The sequence below is a fragment of the Trachypithecus francoisi genome, unplaced genomic scaffold, assembly GCF_009764315.1.
Source record: "Trachypithecus francoisi isolate TF-2019V2 unplaced genomic scaffold, Tfra_2.0 Lachesis_group9, whole genome shotgun sequence".
NCBI lineage: Eukaryota > Metazoa > Chordata > Mammalia > Primates > Cercopithecidae > Trachypithecus > Trachypithecus francoisi.
Window position 1 is genome coordinate 41,152,033 of NW_022681474.1, and position 17,840 is coordinate 41,169,872.

At 38.6% G+C, this 17,840-nt stretch overlaps 1 protein-coding gene and 1 long non-coding RNA gene across 11 annotated transcripts in view; one reads left to right on the plus strand and one right to left on the minus strand.

Annotated features, from left to right (window-relative positions):
• The window catches only part of KCNMA1 (potassium calcium-activated channel subfamily M alpha 1), a 781,341-nt gene that overhangs the window by 19,244 nt on the left and 744,257 nt on the right, over positions 1 to 17,840 (minus strand). For all 10 annotated transcript variants that reach the window (XM_033209826.1, XM_033209813.1, XM_033209812.1 and 7 more), the window contains 2 exons: positions 2,739 to 2,933; positions 671 to 789 (listed from right to left, as the gene is read on the minus strand). In XM_033209826.1, coding sequence (XP_033065717.1) covers positions 671 to 789; positions 2,739 to 2,933 — 314 coding nt within the window. The remainder of the gene's footprint in view (positions 1 to 670; positions 790 to 2,738; positions 2,934 to 17,840) is intronic.
• The window catches only part of LOC117082815, an 87,690-nt gene that overhangs the window by 1,055 nt on the left and 68,795 nt on the right, over positions 1 to 17,840 (plus strand). Inside the window, exon 2 of the long non-coding RNA XR_004436788.1 lies at positions 11,633 to 11,851. This is a non-coding gene — a long non-coding RNA (uncharacterized LOC117082815). The remainder of the gene's footprint in view (positions 1 to 11,632; positions 11,852 to 17,840) is intronic.

Here is a 17,840-nt window from a genome sequence, read left to right on the forward strand (position 1 = left end):
GAAGAACCACTTGTCTTAGGGCCGGGTGTGGTGACTCGCACCTGTAAGCCCAGCACTTTGGGAGGCCGAGGTGGGTGGATCACTTGAGGTGAGGAGTTCGAGACCAGCCTGGCCAACATGGTGAAGCCTTGTCTCTACTAAAAACACAAAAATTAGCTGGGTGTGGTGGTGTGTGCCTGTAATCCCAGCTACTCAGGAGGCTAAGGCAGGAGAATCGCTTGAACCCAGGAGGCAGAGGTTGCAATGAGCCAAGATTGCACCACTGCACTCCAGCCTGGGCGACAGAGCAAGACTCCATCTCAAAAAAAAAAAAAAAAAAAAAAAACTTATCTTAAACACTAGCAATGTGAAATGATGTATCTCTATATTAGATACCAACAGATGTATCCTAGTAGCTGGAGTTTGGGAGAGATGTTTGTATTCAGACTTTTGTAATTGGGTGATGGAATTATTCTATTAATACAAAACTTGAATTATTACCAAAATGTCTTTACATCCACTATTAGTAATTATAGAAAAATGCTTCCCATCACCTCCAAACTCAGTGCCACATTTAATATGGGCAGGGTAATTTGCAAGTTGGGGAGATGTATACAGACCTTTGCCTTTACAGTAGGGGATTATTGTTTCTGTGATTAGGTGGGAGGGCAGATTTGAAACCAATACTCACCTCTTTGTGCACTGACTGGGGGTGCTGAGGTGGGCATCTCTCAACCGGTAAATTCCAAAACAAAGCATATTATATGTTTTCAGAGCTTTGCAGAACAGATCACCATAACAACCACCATCCTGGGAGACAGCAACAGAACAGAGAGAAACATCCTTTTTATTTGCCTGAAAATCAAGGGCCAGCATGGAAAAGGGTCTTTTCATCAAAGCTTGTTTTGGTGTCTCCCAAGTTGGAGGGTCCATGTGCCAAGGGACGGCAGTGGAAGAAGTCAACATGGGTAACAGACTACAGACAATATGTGTGATTTTTAGGGATCAGGTAACAATGGGGCTTTCCTCTGGTGTCTCTCCAGTTTTCCACCTGTAGCAATGGGGTTTGAAAGCTCTAAGGAGATAATGCTTCTCCCTCACTTGAAGTGAAAGTGTAAAGCTTGACGGTCTCAGATGCATGCTCAGGTGAGGAGATGAACCCTTCTCTGCAAAATGGTGATTATGTTCAGCCCCATCTCAGCTGTAACCACCGTGATAGGATCATGTTGTCAAAACTGCCTGAGTGATAATGAAAACCACAGCGAGGAGGAGGACCCCACCAGGTCCTATGGTGACAGACTCTTTCAGGTAAGGACCCTGTGAAAAGCACAATTTACAGACCTCAGAGATGGCAAGGATGGAAGAGAATGTGTTTCCCCAGGAGCCAGGGGCCTGCAGGCTGAATAACTGGGATTCGCAGTTCTGATCAATTCACAGCCACCTTCCCAGGGTCTGGGGCCTGATGCAGAAAGTGAAAGCAAATGCATCCACTTGGAAATGCTGGCTTCAGCAGCCAGGTGGCTTCAGGTAGATGTTAACAGTACTACATGAAGGGCACTGGGCACTGCGGGACGGCTTCACTGGGAATAAAATGACTGTCTTCGTCCTTCCAATCACTGGAATTCTCATATTGGTCTCATACTAAAGAACACAGATGGGACCAAAGCTTACCATTATCTAAAGTCTTTATCCTAATCAAGTGCATCAATAAGTAAATGATAGGTATAAAGAGCCACTAGCTATGAAACTTCCCTTTCAAAAAAAGCCTAGTCTCACATAGGTCCCAGCCCATAATCAAACTAAAATATGGGGCAAGTATGCAGCATTGTTTCAGAAAAAAACAGAGACAGATCCTTTCCTTGGCTCCTTTTCCACTATTTAGTCTTTCTGGGTGACACTATCGTTTGCGTAACAGGTTTATCAGTTTCTATGAATATGGCTGCATCTCTTAAATGCATCTGTGGGGTTGAGCTGGGAATAAGGGCAAAGACACTACACTTCTGTCACAGTGCCTACGCTAGGCAGGTGCATGGAATCAGAAGGGAGATGCTGGCCACTTCTGTCACAGGGAGGACCCGAGGGAATATGACTGGGTCCAGTCTCAGAAATTACAAGGTCTAGGTTTTGAATTCCAAGCATTAAAGGATCCACATGAGATTCTGTTTGTTTGGCTGGTGTATCTGGATACATCTGACTACTGACCACCCTGGTGCTTTGAAAACCACCAGTGCCTGGGTCATACTCACATATAAAATCTAAGAAACCTGCAGGATGAGGCTGGCCACCTCCATGTGCTATTAATGTATAGTTGGGTTGAGTATCCCTAAGCTATGCTAAGAGCCTGTGGAAATATTTCCCAACCTTGGCTGCATGCTGGAATCACCTGCTGCCTCCCACCTCGTGCAGAGGATACGTGAAGAGAACACCAAGGAGTGAGAAAGCCCACAGGCTCTGAAGCCAGGATGCCTTGGTGCAAATTCCCAATAGGTCCAGTGCTCATTCTCTCTGGGCCTCAGTTGACTTAGAAGGTGTGATACTAGAACTTACATCAAAGGGTTGCTATGAAGATTAAAATGAACGACTTATGCATAGAACAAAGTGCCTGATACAGAGTAAACCATAAATATCACCTCTTACAGTTATCTACAATAGGAAGGAGAAAAGACAGATGCCTAGCTTGTCACATCTGACACCACATTCTTCAGGATCAAGCTTTTCCCAAACAGCAAGCTCAGGTGACCACGGTGCTGTGGACTCACCCCTAAGTCTGCAAATGGCCCATCGAGCAGAGCTAACTGGGCCACTCGGCAGCGGTCCCTATTGGCCAGTGTCTGCGGGGTGCTGTAGCCACCTCTAAGGGCGTTCTCCTCAGCAATCAGAGCTTCCAGCTCCGGTGTGGCTCCTCCGGTCACCAGGGTCCGTATCAGCGTGAGGATATTGTCATTGAAGTATGTCTAGGGAAGGAGAGAAAGTGGGGGGAAAGTCCTTTAAGCAAACACCCTAAAGTCATGACAGCCGACATCCAAATTACAACTTTTCTTGGTATCTCCTGTTTAAAGTTCTGGCCTGTCGCTTCAAATAATTTTATGTGGGAAGTGAAAAGACAGCAGCCTCCAATTATTCCATTATTTTCTCTCCTGCTTGGCTCTGCCATGACAGCCTGACTTAAAAAACCCAGTTCAGGGGATTTTTAGTAAAGAGCTCAAATCTGAATAATTAGTGTTTACCATAATTGGTTTTAGTAGGGATACAAATATTGCCTCCCCCTCCTCAAGTCTACATGTCTACTATGAGACTCTGGACACATGTAATAAAATGCAGCCTGCCCCAGCTGCTAACCCAAGCAGCATTGTCTCTGAGGTCCTGTCACCCATGTGCCAGGAAGCTTTCTCCCCATGACAATGGCAAAACCTTTCATTAATGCCGCACGCTCAACAATTTATCACATGCGTTGATAACTGTCTAACCCAGAAATCTCGATCAATTAAATATGCCAGATAAATTTATGACAAGGTGAATGTCCTGGTAAGTGTACTTTGGCTTTTGTTTTCTAAAATAACCTCAGTAGTCTGAGGCAAATATCACTTATTAAAGAAGTTTCCCTCTAAGTGTACATTTGTGTCACATCTGAAACATAACAGATCTGTCAGGAACAAAACAATGGGAGTTTCAAAAAAATTAATAGGATGTCAAGTAAAGGAGCTTTAAAAGATATTTGTCACCAGCCTAATTTGAGAAATTTTCAGGTAAGGGTGTGCATTCCATTTTCCTATGTAAGTAGAAATCAAGCAGGCTAAAAAACTCAAATCAAAGTTTGCCTGTGGCTTTTGAGGATGTACTTTGGAAAGAGGTAAGGAAAAATGCAATTGTACCTCAGCAACTTCTTAGAGAGTTTACCTGGCAAGGCATAGTAGGGAACAAACCAAGTAAGGGTGAGCTCAAGTTCCCATCTCAGGTTTGCTAACTAGTTCTATGTCTTGGAGGTTGCCTAGTCATTCTGGGCTCTGATTTTTCTCATCTGTAAAATAAATGCAGTCACTAAAACCAAATTTATATTCACAGAATTCCATGAGGACTTCTGAATTAAGATGATAGTTGCTAGTGGGGCTGGATTCACATTCCTTATTGAAATACTTACAAAAACACCCCAATGTGATACAAAATTCCAACTGCAAAAGAAACTAGGAATGTTATCGATAGCCTGCCAGACCCTAAAGGAAATTTAGGCTCAGAGTTAAGAGATGCCCATAGGCACAGAAGCAGGAAAAGGACACTTAAAGTAGGATATGTTGCTGGAGAGGTTATGGGAACCAGGGATCTAGAATTGGGCTGAGGGTTTTATGCTGACTTTGTCTCTCAGAAGCTGTGTGACTTTGGAAAGTTATTTAACATTTTTGTGCCTCCGTTTCGTGATCTGTAAAATGTAATAATAGATTGCTGCATGGCTCTATGACCTACCCATGAAGCACTTAGAAACATGTTTGGTGCCCAGGAAGCAATGATAAACATTTTGGCCTCATATCAGAGACATGAGGCCTTTGCCAACAAGAGGAGCAGTCAAACCTATTCCCAACCTTCCTCTGACTTTTTAATCGTTTTTTCTTTTTTCTTTGAGGGGTGGGGAACTCAAGGCTTTAAAAGCCAAGCAAAGGATTTTAAACTCAATGTGGTAGAAAATGGGAGGTCAGCCAAGTATGGTGGTGCACACCTGTAATCCCAGAACTTTGGGAGGCCAAGGTGGGAGGATCACTTGAGGTCAGGAGTTGGGACCAGGTTGGCCAACGTGGTGAAACCTAGTCTCTACTAAAAAAAAAAAAAAAAAAAAAAAAAAAAAAAAAAATAGCTAGGCATGGTGGTGGGCATCTATAATCCCAGATCTCCAGGAGGCTGAGGCCGGAGAATTGCTTGAAACCGGGGCGGCAGAGGTTGCAGTAAGCTGAGATCATGCCACTGCACCCCAGCCTGGGAGACAGAGTGAGATTCTGTCTCAGAAAAATAATGAATAAAATACTTAGAAATAAATGTACCCAAGGAGGAACAAGACTGGTATACTGAAAACTACAAAAAAATTACTGAAAGAAATTAAAGAAGACCTAAATAAATGGAAAGACATCCCATGTTCATGGATTGGAAGACTTGATTTATTAAGATCGAATACTACCCCAATTTCCAGATTTTATGTAATGCCTATCAAAATCACAAAGTCCATTTTTTTGTAAAAATGGAAAAATTGACTCTAAAATGGCAACAGATCCAAAATAGCCAAAGCAATCTTACAGTCTTGTAAAAGAAAGACAAAGTTGGAAGATTCATACTTCCTGGTTTCAAAACATACTACAAGACTACAGTAATCAAGATAGCATAGTAGTGGCATAGGATAGACCTATAGACCAATGGAAAATAATTGAAAATCCAGAAATAAACTCATTCAGTTATGATCAATTAATTTCAGTGTGGGTGCCAAGACCTTTCAATGGAAAAATTAATATAGTCTTTTAAACAAATGGCATAGCAACAACTGGGTATCCACATGCAGAAGAATAAAGCGGGACCTATACCTCACACTATATGCAAAAATTGACTGAAAAGGGGTCAAAGATCTAAATGTAAAAAGCCGAAACTGCAAAATGCTTAGAAGAAAATATAGGAGTAAATCTTTATGACCTTTGATTTGGCAATAGTTTCTTAGACATGACACAAAAAGCATAAACTACAAAAAAAAAAAAAATTAAATTGGACTTCATAAAAATTTAAAAAATGTTTGTCTTTGAAGGACACCATCCAAAAGGTGAAAAAAACAACCTACAAAATGAGAGAACATGTTTGCAAATCATATATCTGATAAGGGTCTAATATTCAGTATTAAAAAGCCTTTTATAACTCAACAAAAAAAGATAATCCAATTTTTTAAATGGGCAGAAGACTTAAACATTTCTCCAAAAAGATATAAAAATGGTTAATAAACTTATACAAAGAGGCTCAACAGCTCTAGTTATCAGAGAAATGCAAATCAAAACCACAATGAGATATCATTTTACACCTACTAGAATAGCTGTAATAAACAAGACAGATGATAATAACAAGAATTGGTGAGAATAAGGAGAAACCAGAACTCTCACACACTGCTGGTGGGAATGTAAAGTGGTACAGTCACTTTGGAAAACAGCGAGGCAGTTCCTCATATGTTTGAACATTGTGTTGCTATATGACCCAGAAATTCCACTCTTATAGTATATACCCAAGATAAATAAAAATATATGTCCACATGAAAACGTGTACACAGATGTCTATAGCAGCATTATTCATAATACCCAAAGGGTGAAAATAACCCAAATTTCCATCAACTAATGAATGCATACACAAAATGTATTATATCCATGCAATGAGTATTATTCGGCCACAAAAAGAAGTGATGTAATGATACATGCTACAACATATGTATGAACCTCGAAAACATTGTACTGAGAAACATGTTTGGTGCCCAGGAAGCAATGATAAACATTTTGGCCTCATATCAGAGACATGAGGCCTTTGCCAACAAGAGGAGCAGTCAAACCTATTCCCAACCTTCCAGAATAGGCACATCTACAGAAATAATGAGTAGATTAGTGGTGGCTTAGGGCTGGTGGGGTGGTGGGTAGAGTTGTAGGGGAAGGGAGGATAACTAAAATACAAAGTTTCTTTTTGATGCCACGAACATGTTCTAAAATTGACTGTAGTGATAGCTGTACATGTCTGTGAATATGCTAAAAAAAACCCACTGAATCACACACTTTAAATGGATGAGTTGTATGGTATATTGTGTTTCATTTTTTAAAAAGAAATAGTTAAAAGATAACTAAATGTGCAATGGCCAACTTTTTAATCTGAGAAGTCATAAATATTAGAGGCGAAAATTACACACACACACACACACACACACAATTAGTGATATGGAAGTAAAACTAGGAAGTTCTAAGCTAAATAAAGAAAGATATAGGGATTTTTAAAAATAAGAGTGCTGATTGATATTGAGAAAAAGACAACAGAGGTCAAGTGACAAATAGTAAGTATTTACAAATCAAAATTGTAAACAAAATGCAAGCACGTAAAACAAGCAAACAAACAAATAAAAATAACCTGTCCTGAGCTGGGAAATGAATCTAGGATGCAGATCAAAAGCATTTACCAACTTAATGTGGCCAATTCCTAGACCTGTACTCAGTGAATATTTGAATTTAAAATATTAAATGAAGAATAAAAATGACCTAAAACAATGCTGTAAGAAATACAAGTATAATATGAGGCTAGCATGAAGCTTCTCTAGAAAATGTAAGAGGAATGTCAAAGGAATTTTAGCAGGACACATTTGTTCCAAAAATTCTAGATATAGCTAAATTGCCAATAATTTGTGAAGGCAAATGAAATATTTTTTGACTCTTTGCATACATAAGCATTGATTTAATTTTTTTAAGTACTCAGAACAAAAATTAGCTTCCTTAAAGATAATTTTAAACTCTTAATAACTAAAATATGAGCAAATTTAGTTTACTGGTAAAATATATTTAAAACAGAATTGTAAAAGATTTTTGTACATATTATTACAAAATGGAATGCAAATGTCAAAACTAATTATTAAAAAAGACAAAAATTAGCTATTAATATAGTATTGCTAAAATTATGTTTTAAAGTCAGAAAAATGAGATGAAATAGAGATGATGATGGAAGTAAAGGCATGAAAATTGCCTGATCTTATACAAGGAGGAATCAAGAATCATTAAATTTTTCCAGACAATAATACTTAGAAAATACATCTATAGAATGGCTGGTAACAACTAACTAGAGTTAAAAATAGAAGGAAAGTTTACACTAAAGAAAATAAGCATATAAAATATAGTCCACATACCAAAAGATGGATCATAAAACACATAATTATGATAGAAGCATGTAAAAAACATAATGCAAGACTATAGTATCTTATCTTATATAACTAAACATAAATGAGCTAAAAGATCCTATAAAATGGCAAAGATTCTCAGACTTGTTCAAATGCCAAAATCAAAATCAAACTCTGATATCTGAAAAAGAGACAAAGGGAAGAAAAAAGTATACTTCAAAGAAAAATTTTAAACTATTCTGTTAGATGAGTTAACTTTATATTCATAGTTAACACTCACAATAAAGCTCTAACTTTTTATGGACAAATATTATAACTGAAATATAGAAAGCAAAACTAATTAGAATTACACTAGAATAAATTTGAACTAAGGGTAATATGTGAAATATTCCCACTATCACTGATTTTAACTTTTACAGGTCAAATAGATCAAAAGATAAGAAAATTGAGGATATAATCAGCTTGATTTAGTCTATTTTTGCTAAACTTTTTAACAACAATTACAAAAAAACAAGATCAATGGCCAAAACCATCATATCTAAATACATATAACAGAATATAAGCTGTATAATCTACATTTTAAAAATTAAATACAATGTAATAGAAGCAAAAGTAAATATTCCAGAACTTCCAAAAAAGTTTTGTTAAGTATCCTGTAACTACTAGGTCAAGATGGAAATCAAACTTAGGATACAGAATATTTTAAAATTAAAGAATATTTGAGAATGACATATAAAAATATGTCTTGAGGCCAATGCTATAGAGACAAATTCAGAGCCTTTAATGCTATTATTAAATACAACAGAATTATAGTAAGTAAAATTAAGCATTAAAAGAATTCTTTTTTTAAATAAAAGCAGGATGAAAAGCGCCAGTTAATTAAATAGCAAGAGGATATTTAGTGAATTGTTAAATTCAAGAAATAATCCTTGAAAAAATAAGGAAACATATGACAATATAACTGAAAAAACACAAATAGAATTAGAAATAAGGAGAATAAAATGTCAGATACATAAGAGAATTAACACTATTATTCCAGATACTCTCTTTAATACCAATCACTGGACATGAATAAGAATCGCTATTGTTTTTAGGCAAAAAGCAAAGTAGTAATCATCTATGAGGAGACAGAGGAGAGTATTAGGAAAAAAGTAAAATTCCATGTTCCTTAACATGTAAATGGGCCATTTAATGTCATTTTTTTTCTAGTAAAATTGTTGTTTGGTATATGCCTAATTACAGATTTGGATTGGACTTTTTAAAACTTGATAAAATTATGCTAAATTTCCCCTGGAAAGAGTCATACAAAATTGTCCTCTCATGTAGTATAGTAAATTTTAAAGACTTCCTAACCAAATATTGTAGACAAAGTGAAAAATTAGAAGGTCAACCAGAATGGATTTATGAGAACCATAGCTTAGTAGTTATAAGACTTTAATACAAAGGTTGGCAAATCTGGCTCTCGGGCCAATTTTTCTCTGTCATCCATTATTTTTTTAAAATAAGGTTTTGTTGGGGCCCAGGCATGTCCATTTGTTTATGTATTGTCTAGGGCTGCTTTGGTGCTAACAAACTCAGAGTTAAATAGTTGTAACAGAGACTATGTGGCCCTTGAAGGCTGAAAATATTTACCATCTGGCTCTTTACAAGAAAGTTTGCTGATCCATTCCTTAGTATAATACGAAAAGCACTGCATACCATGGGGAAGGGATTTTACTCAATGAATGATTTGGGGGAACTGGCTCTCTGATAAAAAGTTTTCGACAATATGGTAATAATGAAGCAATGGTTCCTTGGCATGACTCACATTGTACAGACATGAATATTATGCTTTCAGATAATATTTAATGGCATGGTAATAATTATATAACACCAAAATGTTTTTTAAAAGTAGGATCCCCAAAACACCATGAATCACAATTCGTGTTAAAAATGCATACCTGCAAAACTATTGGCTAGGGAAATTAACTCTTTCTGTATTTAAATTTTAATTTTAAGAGTACCCACTTTTAAATATTGAATCTTTATGGTACTGGGTTTTAAGTTTTAATATGATTTTTAATTGGCTTTTTCGTACTAATGATTCCTTTTAATGTTTTCAATGATCAAATGTTGATAAAATGTAGAGATCATTTTTATTATTAAACTTTATAATATACACTGTTTCATAATATAACAAATCATGCACTTATTACTTTTTAAATTGTTATTTTTTAAATATAAAACTTCAATGTTTAATGGAAAACTATCAGAAAAATGATATCCTGTTTATTATTATGGTCACTCATTTTTATTTCTACCATAAAGTGTTACAAAAAGTACACAATGCTCTGCTTTGGGGATTTCCAGAGGGAAAAATAACGCATAACTGAACAGATAGACATATTTATGTGAATGTAACTGTAAGTAGTACATAAAAGTTCTACTTAGTAGCTAACTCTTAGTGATATAATTTTGTTTTTTTCCTATAATTTTATTTTATATATTTTCTGCTGTGAAAATATATTTAATTTAAATTTCCATAAAAAAGAAAGTAAATGTTACAAAATATTTAAAGGTAAAACATGTAGCCACAAACAAAAATATAGCAAACTGTTTAATCTCAAGATGCTTGATAGTTCTCATGTTCAGCATGCACTTTTTACGCATAAAAGCTATGAATTCACTATATAAAATATGTATTTACGTCATTACATACAAATTAAAAACTGATACGCTTCAAAACTATCATAAACACAATTAAAGGGCCTCCTAGGAAAAATAACAATCAGCACTTGCCATAATGCATGAGATGGCTCAGTATGATGAGAGTGTAGTCTGGTAAAATTGCTTCTTGGAGATATCACGACAATATGTATCAAGACATTTTAAAATGTCCATATATGTTTTTAAAAAACCAGTACATTTGCCTCAACGTAATAAGTTGCTACTTGTTCAAAGATTTAAGTACAATAATTTTTATTATAGGATTAATCATTACTATAACAAAAATTTTAAAAAGCTAAATAGCCAACAATTTAGTGATAAATAGATTCTGGAGCATCCACAGAATGGAGTCTCATAAAGTCCTATGGAGGCTCTGCAAATCATGACACCAAAGAAAATAATAAAATACTCTGGATAAAATATTAACTGAAAAGGGAAAAAATAACCAACCTATAACATGAGATATTTCTGTATTTATCCATTTAGAAGGAAAGACACCAAAATATTAACCATGCTTGTCCTTGGTGTTGGAAACATAGGCCATTTATATTTTCTTCTTTATATGTTTTCTTTTTCTTTTTATATGTTTCTTCTTTATATGTCTTCTTTTATATGTTTCTGTGCTTTCCAAATTTTCATCAAGAAGTATGAATAACTGTTCTAATAAAAACACAGTTTTTTTTAAACGAAGGGCACTATAGGTTATCCACTGCAATGATAAGTCTAGAAGATCAGCCTGGGAGGTTATTGTTTTGTCAAATCTTTGGGATTTGACCCTAACATGGTCCCAATTCTGTGTTGAAATCAGTTATACCCAAATCTTTTTGATCAGTCACTGACATTTATTGAGCACCTACTAATCGTTAGGCCTTGGTTTAGCCTGAAATTGTGTGAAAGTCAAAGAGTGCATGACTTTTAGAATTGCTCATCAACAGGTACAATTTCAAAGTCAGTCCCAGGGTTTCACAGGTGTCTGAACAACTCTGGGACCACTCATATCTCTGAGCATAATTGTCTGCTCTCTGAGCTGGCACTGCATCCCAGATGGCTCTCCTTGATTTTTCCATGAAGGCATCCAGGAGCAGAGCTGTGGGGCAGCAGAATCTGTGATGACAGAGAATGATGATGTATTTTTGCCAGCAGATGCTCTTGCTCCTGTTTTGATACCCCAATATTTGGATGCAGAGAAGGACTCCGAGCATTGCTGACGGGTGTGCTCTGCACGCCTATCTCTTCGGGATCTGAATAATTTGGTGGAAAGACAATGCCTTCCCTGGAAAAGGGTGTCAAGTCAGTCATATCGGAGGGTGGAAATTTCTTTATGTGATGGGAATGAGGGTTGGGGGAGGCACTTCACGGAGCATTCAGCAGTCTGCAATTAAACATCACTCTGGGGCTTTCTGCATAGGTGATGGTTGTTTCTGCATCATGGAGCAAACCAGGTGCTAGAACTTCAAATGCCAATTACCAAAGGCGCTTCCTGTGGAGGAAACCTCTCTACAACTCACCTGACCCAGAAGGCACACATATTTTTCTGGGTTAACATAAATGCTAGAATTGAAGAAATACAAAATTCTAAAGGCAGGATTGTGACATGTAGGTGAGATCCTTTGCCTCCTAAGCTTTTGTCCTGCCAGTCTTTTCTGTGCCTTACCATGAAACCTGTGCTAGAAGTCTTCTGGGAGGCTCTTACATATGGCAGGGTTAGTCTTCAGGGATGCTTCAGGCAGAGACCTTCTCAATGGCTATCCTTGCGTCACATGGGCATTGGGGAGCATAAGACAGCTGAGTTAGGGTCCTGTTCAGAGCCTAGGATCAGGCGACCTGTATAGTCTAAGGAATACAGGAGTCCCTCTTCCCACTGCCAAGGACAAGGTTCCAAACCTGACTAGTGAAGCCCTTCTTCTGATTAAGGCAACATGGCCCCCTGGTTATGAGTACAGACTTTCAAATCCAATTAGTGTGGCTTTTAATACCTACTTTGCTATCCAATAGCCACAACAATGAAAAAGTTGCCTAAATTTTCTCTGCCTCGAATTCCTCATCCATAAAACAGGGATGAAAAAACAAAACAAAACAAAAATGTATAGATTAGAGTTAAATGAGAGTATGTGTGAAACTTCTGATAGACAAAGCATACTTAAAAAATGGGAGTTTATCAAAAGAACCATCAACTAGCAATGCAACCAATTTAGACAATTCCCTCTCCCGGTGTCTCTGCGTTCTGATTCTAATCTCTGAGAGTTGGCTCAGAACACAAGGGTGGCCCGCTTGGCCTCTAAAGTTCGATGATTCTCAGGTCCTGTAAAAGGACGCTGAGGAAACCATGAAATGCCAGGGGAGGGACCCAGGCACTGTCACAGGGAAACCTGAGCCCACAGCGCCATCTAGCCCACTTGGCCCACGCCCCGCTGCGCCTGCTAGTGCAACCCGCCCGAGCATCCTCCTCTTTTTATTTTTTTAAAGTATAATTACCGGAGCTTATGTTTCACAGTTAATGCTGTCAAGCCTTTTAAACTAATTGGTCTTTTATAGAAAATTTAACTGAAAATTAACACATCTTTTAATAACAGTGCCTTAACTTTAATGGCTCTCTGCCTCTCGTTTATAATTGCTCTAAAATTGTCATTTTCCATGTCATAGCTGCCATTTTTTATATTTGCTAGTTTTCATGGTGTAGATTTTTATTTTTAGTATTTTTCTTTCGTGAGGGATGAAAATGATTGGATTTTTTTCCCTATCCCAGGGCTGCCTGGCCTGATGTGACAGCAGTGGTCTGTGCTGAATCTAGCAGGACATACCTCCATGTGCCTGACTGACACCACTGCTAGCTCTTCTGCCTTAGGATGGCCATGGGCCCTCTGTCTCCGTGTGAGCAGTCAAAATGGAGGCTCTTGAGTGGAGTGTAAGAAATAGGGTCATGGAGCAATAAATTGTTTATATAACTAAAATCACATGGCACTAGGTTAGCTTGGACTGATAGAGAACTCAGGCCTCTCCATAACACCAGGTTCAAGGGTTTGGCACTTAATGAAAGTACAGGAAAGACAGTAAATCATGTGAATCCACATTCCAGATGGTCACACCCTCCAGTCTTACTGACATAAGTTCATTTCTGGCAAACAGAGGCCAGCTTTCTGATATTAAAGATGGGAACGTGGAACCATATCTTCTGGGTACCCCTGACTCATCTACCCACTAAGCTCCCAAATATTATCTAAGATGTGTGTTCATGAAAGAGAGAAAGAGAGAGGATAAGTGCACACAAACACAGAGATATACATATATGTACATGCATATATACCAACAAAACTGCTTCTTTGTAATTACATGTGATCTTAAGAAATACGGATCTGCTCTGTGAAAGATTTCCATATGCCTTTGCCATTCTCCAACTAGCAGAAAGTCATAAGGGGTAACATCATTCCCATTTAACGACTGGGCCCAGCTGGGCCCCAGACAGTAGAAAAGATGTGCAAGGGCTGCCAGTGAGCCAGGACCAGAAGCTACAAGTCCTAATTCATGACCCAGTTTCCCTCCTCCAAGTCACTGCCTTTGTTCTGAAAACATGAATGCACTGGACATGCAAACTCCTGCCCTGGGCATTGTGGTGCAGTGGGCAGAGCAAAGACATACCTGGCATAACTGGCTCACATTGAAATTTCTCTCTAGCTCCTGGGGGGATCCTGCAGCGGGGGTCTCTCTATAGGCTGGCATTTACACTTCTCAATGTATTGTACACTAGTAATGGGGGCCTCTGCTTTTCTCTGCTCTTTCTCTTAACACTGTTATGATATGCTCTTCCTTTATTTTCTAGATTAGGTAGGTGGTGCAACCTAAAGCTTCATGAAATCTTATTTTCTAAAAAAAAGACAACACTCCCAACTTGTGTGCACTGGAACTCATTAGCTCTTGTAGTAGGGTTCCTCTTTTTCTCCTCAGAAGGAGGTAGCTCCTCACTGCTTCTTCAATAATGATGGTTCAGTGTGGTTGGTATCTGTTTAGGAAAGGTCCAAGGCTCAAGGGAAATGGACATCATGTGCACAACCTCCTAACTCAGAGGACAAGCAAATGGCCAGAAGGCCAAGGATGCTGTCTGACCACAGACATGGTAATGCACACACGTAAGATTAGAGGCAAAAGGCAGGAGGCTGATAAGGCCAGGAAAGTGGAGTGAACCAAGCAGGGAAGGGACACGAATGAAGCAGACCTGGTGGGATGCAATAGAGAGTAGTGCGGACTATGGCTAAAGGGAGCAGCTGCTCAGCTCAAGCCAATAGCTGCTTTATGGGAATCTGGGACCCCGCTTTCTGACTCTAATTTAAAGAAGGCAGGAACCCAGATTTTATATAAAATCTTATCATTTAAAAATATCCTAGCACTTTGGGAGGCCGAGACGGGCGGATCACGAGGTCAGGAGATCGAGACCATCCTGACTAACACGGTGAAACCCCGTCTCTACTAAAAACTACAAAAAACTAGCCGGGCGAGGTGGCGGCGCCTGTAGTCCCAGCTACTCGGGAGGCTGAGGCAGGAGAATGGCGTGAACCCGGGAGGCGGAGCTTGCAGTGAGCTGAGATCCGGCCACAGCACTCCAGCCTGGGTGACAGCGCGAGACTCCGTCTCAAAAAAAAAAAAAAAAATATTGGCAACAAATTCAATTTAAAAATAAAACCTTGAGAAATGCAGAAGTTGTCTGTAGGGTGGATGTAGATTGCAACGTGACATTTTGAGACTTCTATTACAGATCTTTTATTAGAAACAAGATATCAAGCCAAGTATGATGCCAATATATTGTGCTATTTCTTTTTCTAAAATGAGTGTATGAGGATGGAGTGTCGCACAAAAAAAAAATCAGGGGTTACACTTCAGGAATCAACTCAGTGATGGGCTCGCTGTCCTAGCCAGCGTATCCAGAAACAGTGGCATTAGGAGATGCTGGTGGCTTTCAGAAGAAGGTGGATCCTCTCACCAATTCAGAAGTGTCTCATCCCAGACTTAGAACTGGGCTGGATGTGATCTATTGTACTTGCAATATTCAGTGTGGCCAGCTGCCTTGCTTTCTTGATTGCTCTCCTGTCTACCACATTCCAACCACAATGGCCTCCAACTGCTTCCTCCAACAAACCAAACCCACTTGTCACCACTTTGCAGCTTTGGCCTTTGCAGTGTTCTCTCCTTCTGGCTTTTTCAGTGTCAGCTTCAACGTTACCTCTTAGGATAATTTTACTCTGACCACTGAGGGTAAAACAGGTCTCCACATCCATTCAAGCTATTTCATGTTTTTCAAATCAGTTATCCTTATGTGACACTATTCATTTATTCACTTATCTATTTACTCTTAACCCACTAGAATGAAAGCTTAAATAACATGAGGGCAAGGTCTTCATCTTTCTTTTCCACAACTGAATCCCCAGCATGGGGAATCATGCCTGCTGTCCAGTAAGTGCCCAATAAATGTATTGATTATAAACACTAGCAACAATAAATACATACAGAGCTTGTCATGTGCTAAGCACTGCTCTAATTGCTTTACAACCTTTACCCATTTACTCATCTCTGCAACCCTCTGACATGGGTACTATTATTGTCTTCATTTTAGAGATGAGAAAACTGAGGCACAGAGAGGTTAAGGTTACGCAGCCAGTAAACAGCAGTTCTGGAATCCAGACCTAAGCCATCTGGCTCTTGAGTCCATGTCCAGTATTCACTTTCCAGGGTCCTAGTGGAGCTTAAATTGGGGCTGGGGTTGGGAGAAAGTGATAGTTGGGTGAAAAAGAAATCTGAATACTCATAAGTGAATTTGATCCCTAAAACAGAGAGGGTTCCTTTCATCTAGTGTGACTGTGTGCATTGAGATGGTATCATTCTGAAAAATACATTTCTAAGTTGTGATCTTCTTAGAGACATATATCCAAAAGCCTAATTGTTCCCTCTCATCCTGTGTTTCTGCAGTTGATTTGTGAGATAAAGCCACAGGGCCATGTCTGTAACATCCTGATCTGTTCCAGGAATGCCTGTGATGAATCAAAATATTATTCTTTTAACAAATGAAGCAGTAAGCAGCAGGAGTTGGGTTATAAAGGACAATATTCAGAGAATGTTTAGACACATGATTAAATGACAATTTGGGAGAAGCGCTAGAAAAAGGAGACTGTCGACACCTGAAGAGATTTGTGTGTGGATGTTGTGAAGCTGCTTATGAGTGAATGCCTGCAATGGAAGTTTACCTCTGTCTCCTGCTATTTGGAGGAGTCTCACTTTCTCAATTTATATTCCTGACAGCCCTTTTTGTTCCTTCTAGTTACTGCCTTGGCACTTGACTAATCTGCTTTTTCATACATTAGGGTTGGAGTAGAATGCAAAGAAATCACAGGTAACATTTTATCAAAACGTCTAGATTCAACTGGATTTGTGGACTCAGACCCTACTCAAGACCTCATTACGAAGTTTGTTCATCCTAGACAATGAAAATAAGACCTGGAATAATTTGATAAGCATTTTGATTAATGATTTGAAAAGTTACCATCAATGAGTTACTTAAATATGTCTTGCTTCAACACTTAAACCAAGGGTATTCACATTATTGTCCAAAAGATCCGACAGTGTAGCTAAAGTGCTTCGCACAGTTCTGGGCACTTAGTAGATGATGCTCCTGATGATAAATACAATGACAGTTACCAGATTCCTGACACCCTTTTATCCCAGGCTAGAATGCAGAAGACATGCTGCTCTCATACTATTGCATGCAAATATGCCTTCCCACACTATCCCAAACATTTTTGCTTGCATTTCAAAGGAGATGGGAGATGGCGTGTTTAAAATTTTCAAATCAATTCACTTTGAATTCTCATTTGAATTTCCAAGAACTGACTACCTACTAATGATATAGATGCTTGTGCAACTCAAATCCAGATGGGCCTCCACCTCCACCCCGTGGCTACCATATGCCCCTTTGTCTGCATTGAGAAGAAGTTCTCTGGTGCTCAAATTGATTTTATTCCTTGGAACCAGGGCTGGTTTCACGGGTGTTCAGCCTATGTGGTTGCACAGGGTCTGTTCTCAGATGCATCTTTGTTGTTTTGTTTTGTTTGATTTTTTGAGACAGGGTCTCACTCTGCCACCCAGGCGGGAGTGCAGTGGCTCTATATCATCTTACAGCAACCTCCACCTCTCAGGTTCAAGTGATTCTCATGCCTCAGCCTCCCAAGTAGCTGGGATTACAGGTGCGCACCACCACACCCAGCTAATTTTTAAAATACTTTTAGTAGAGACAGGG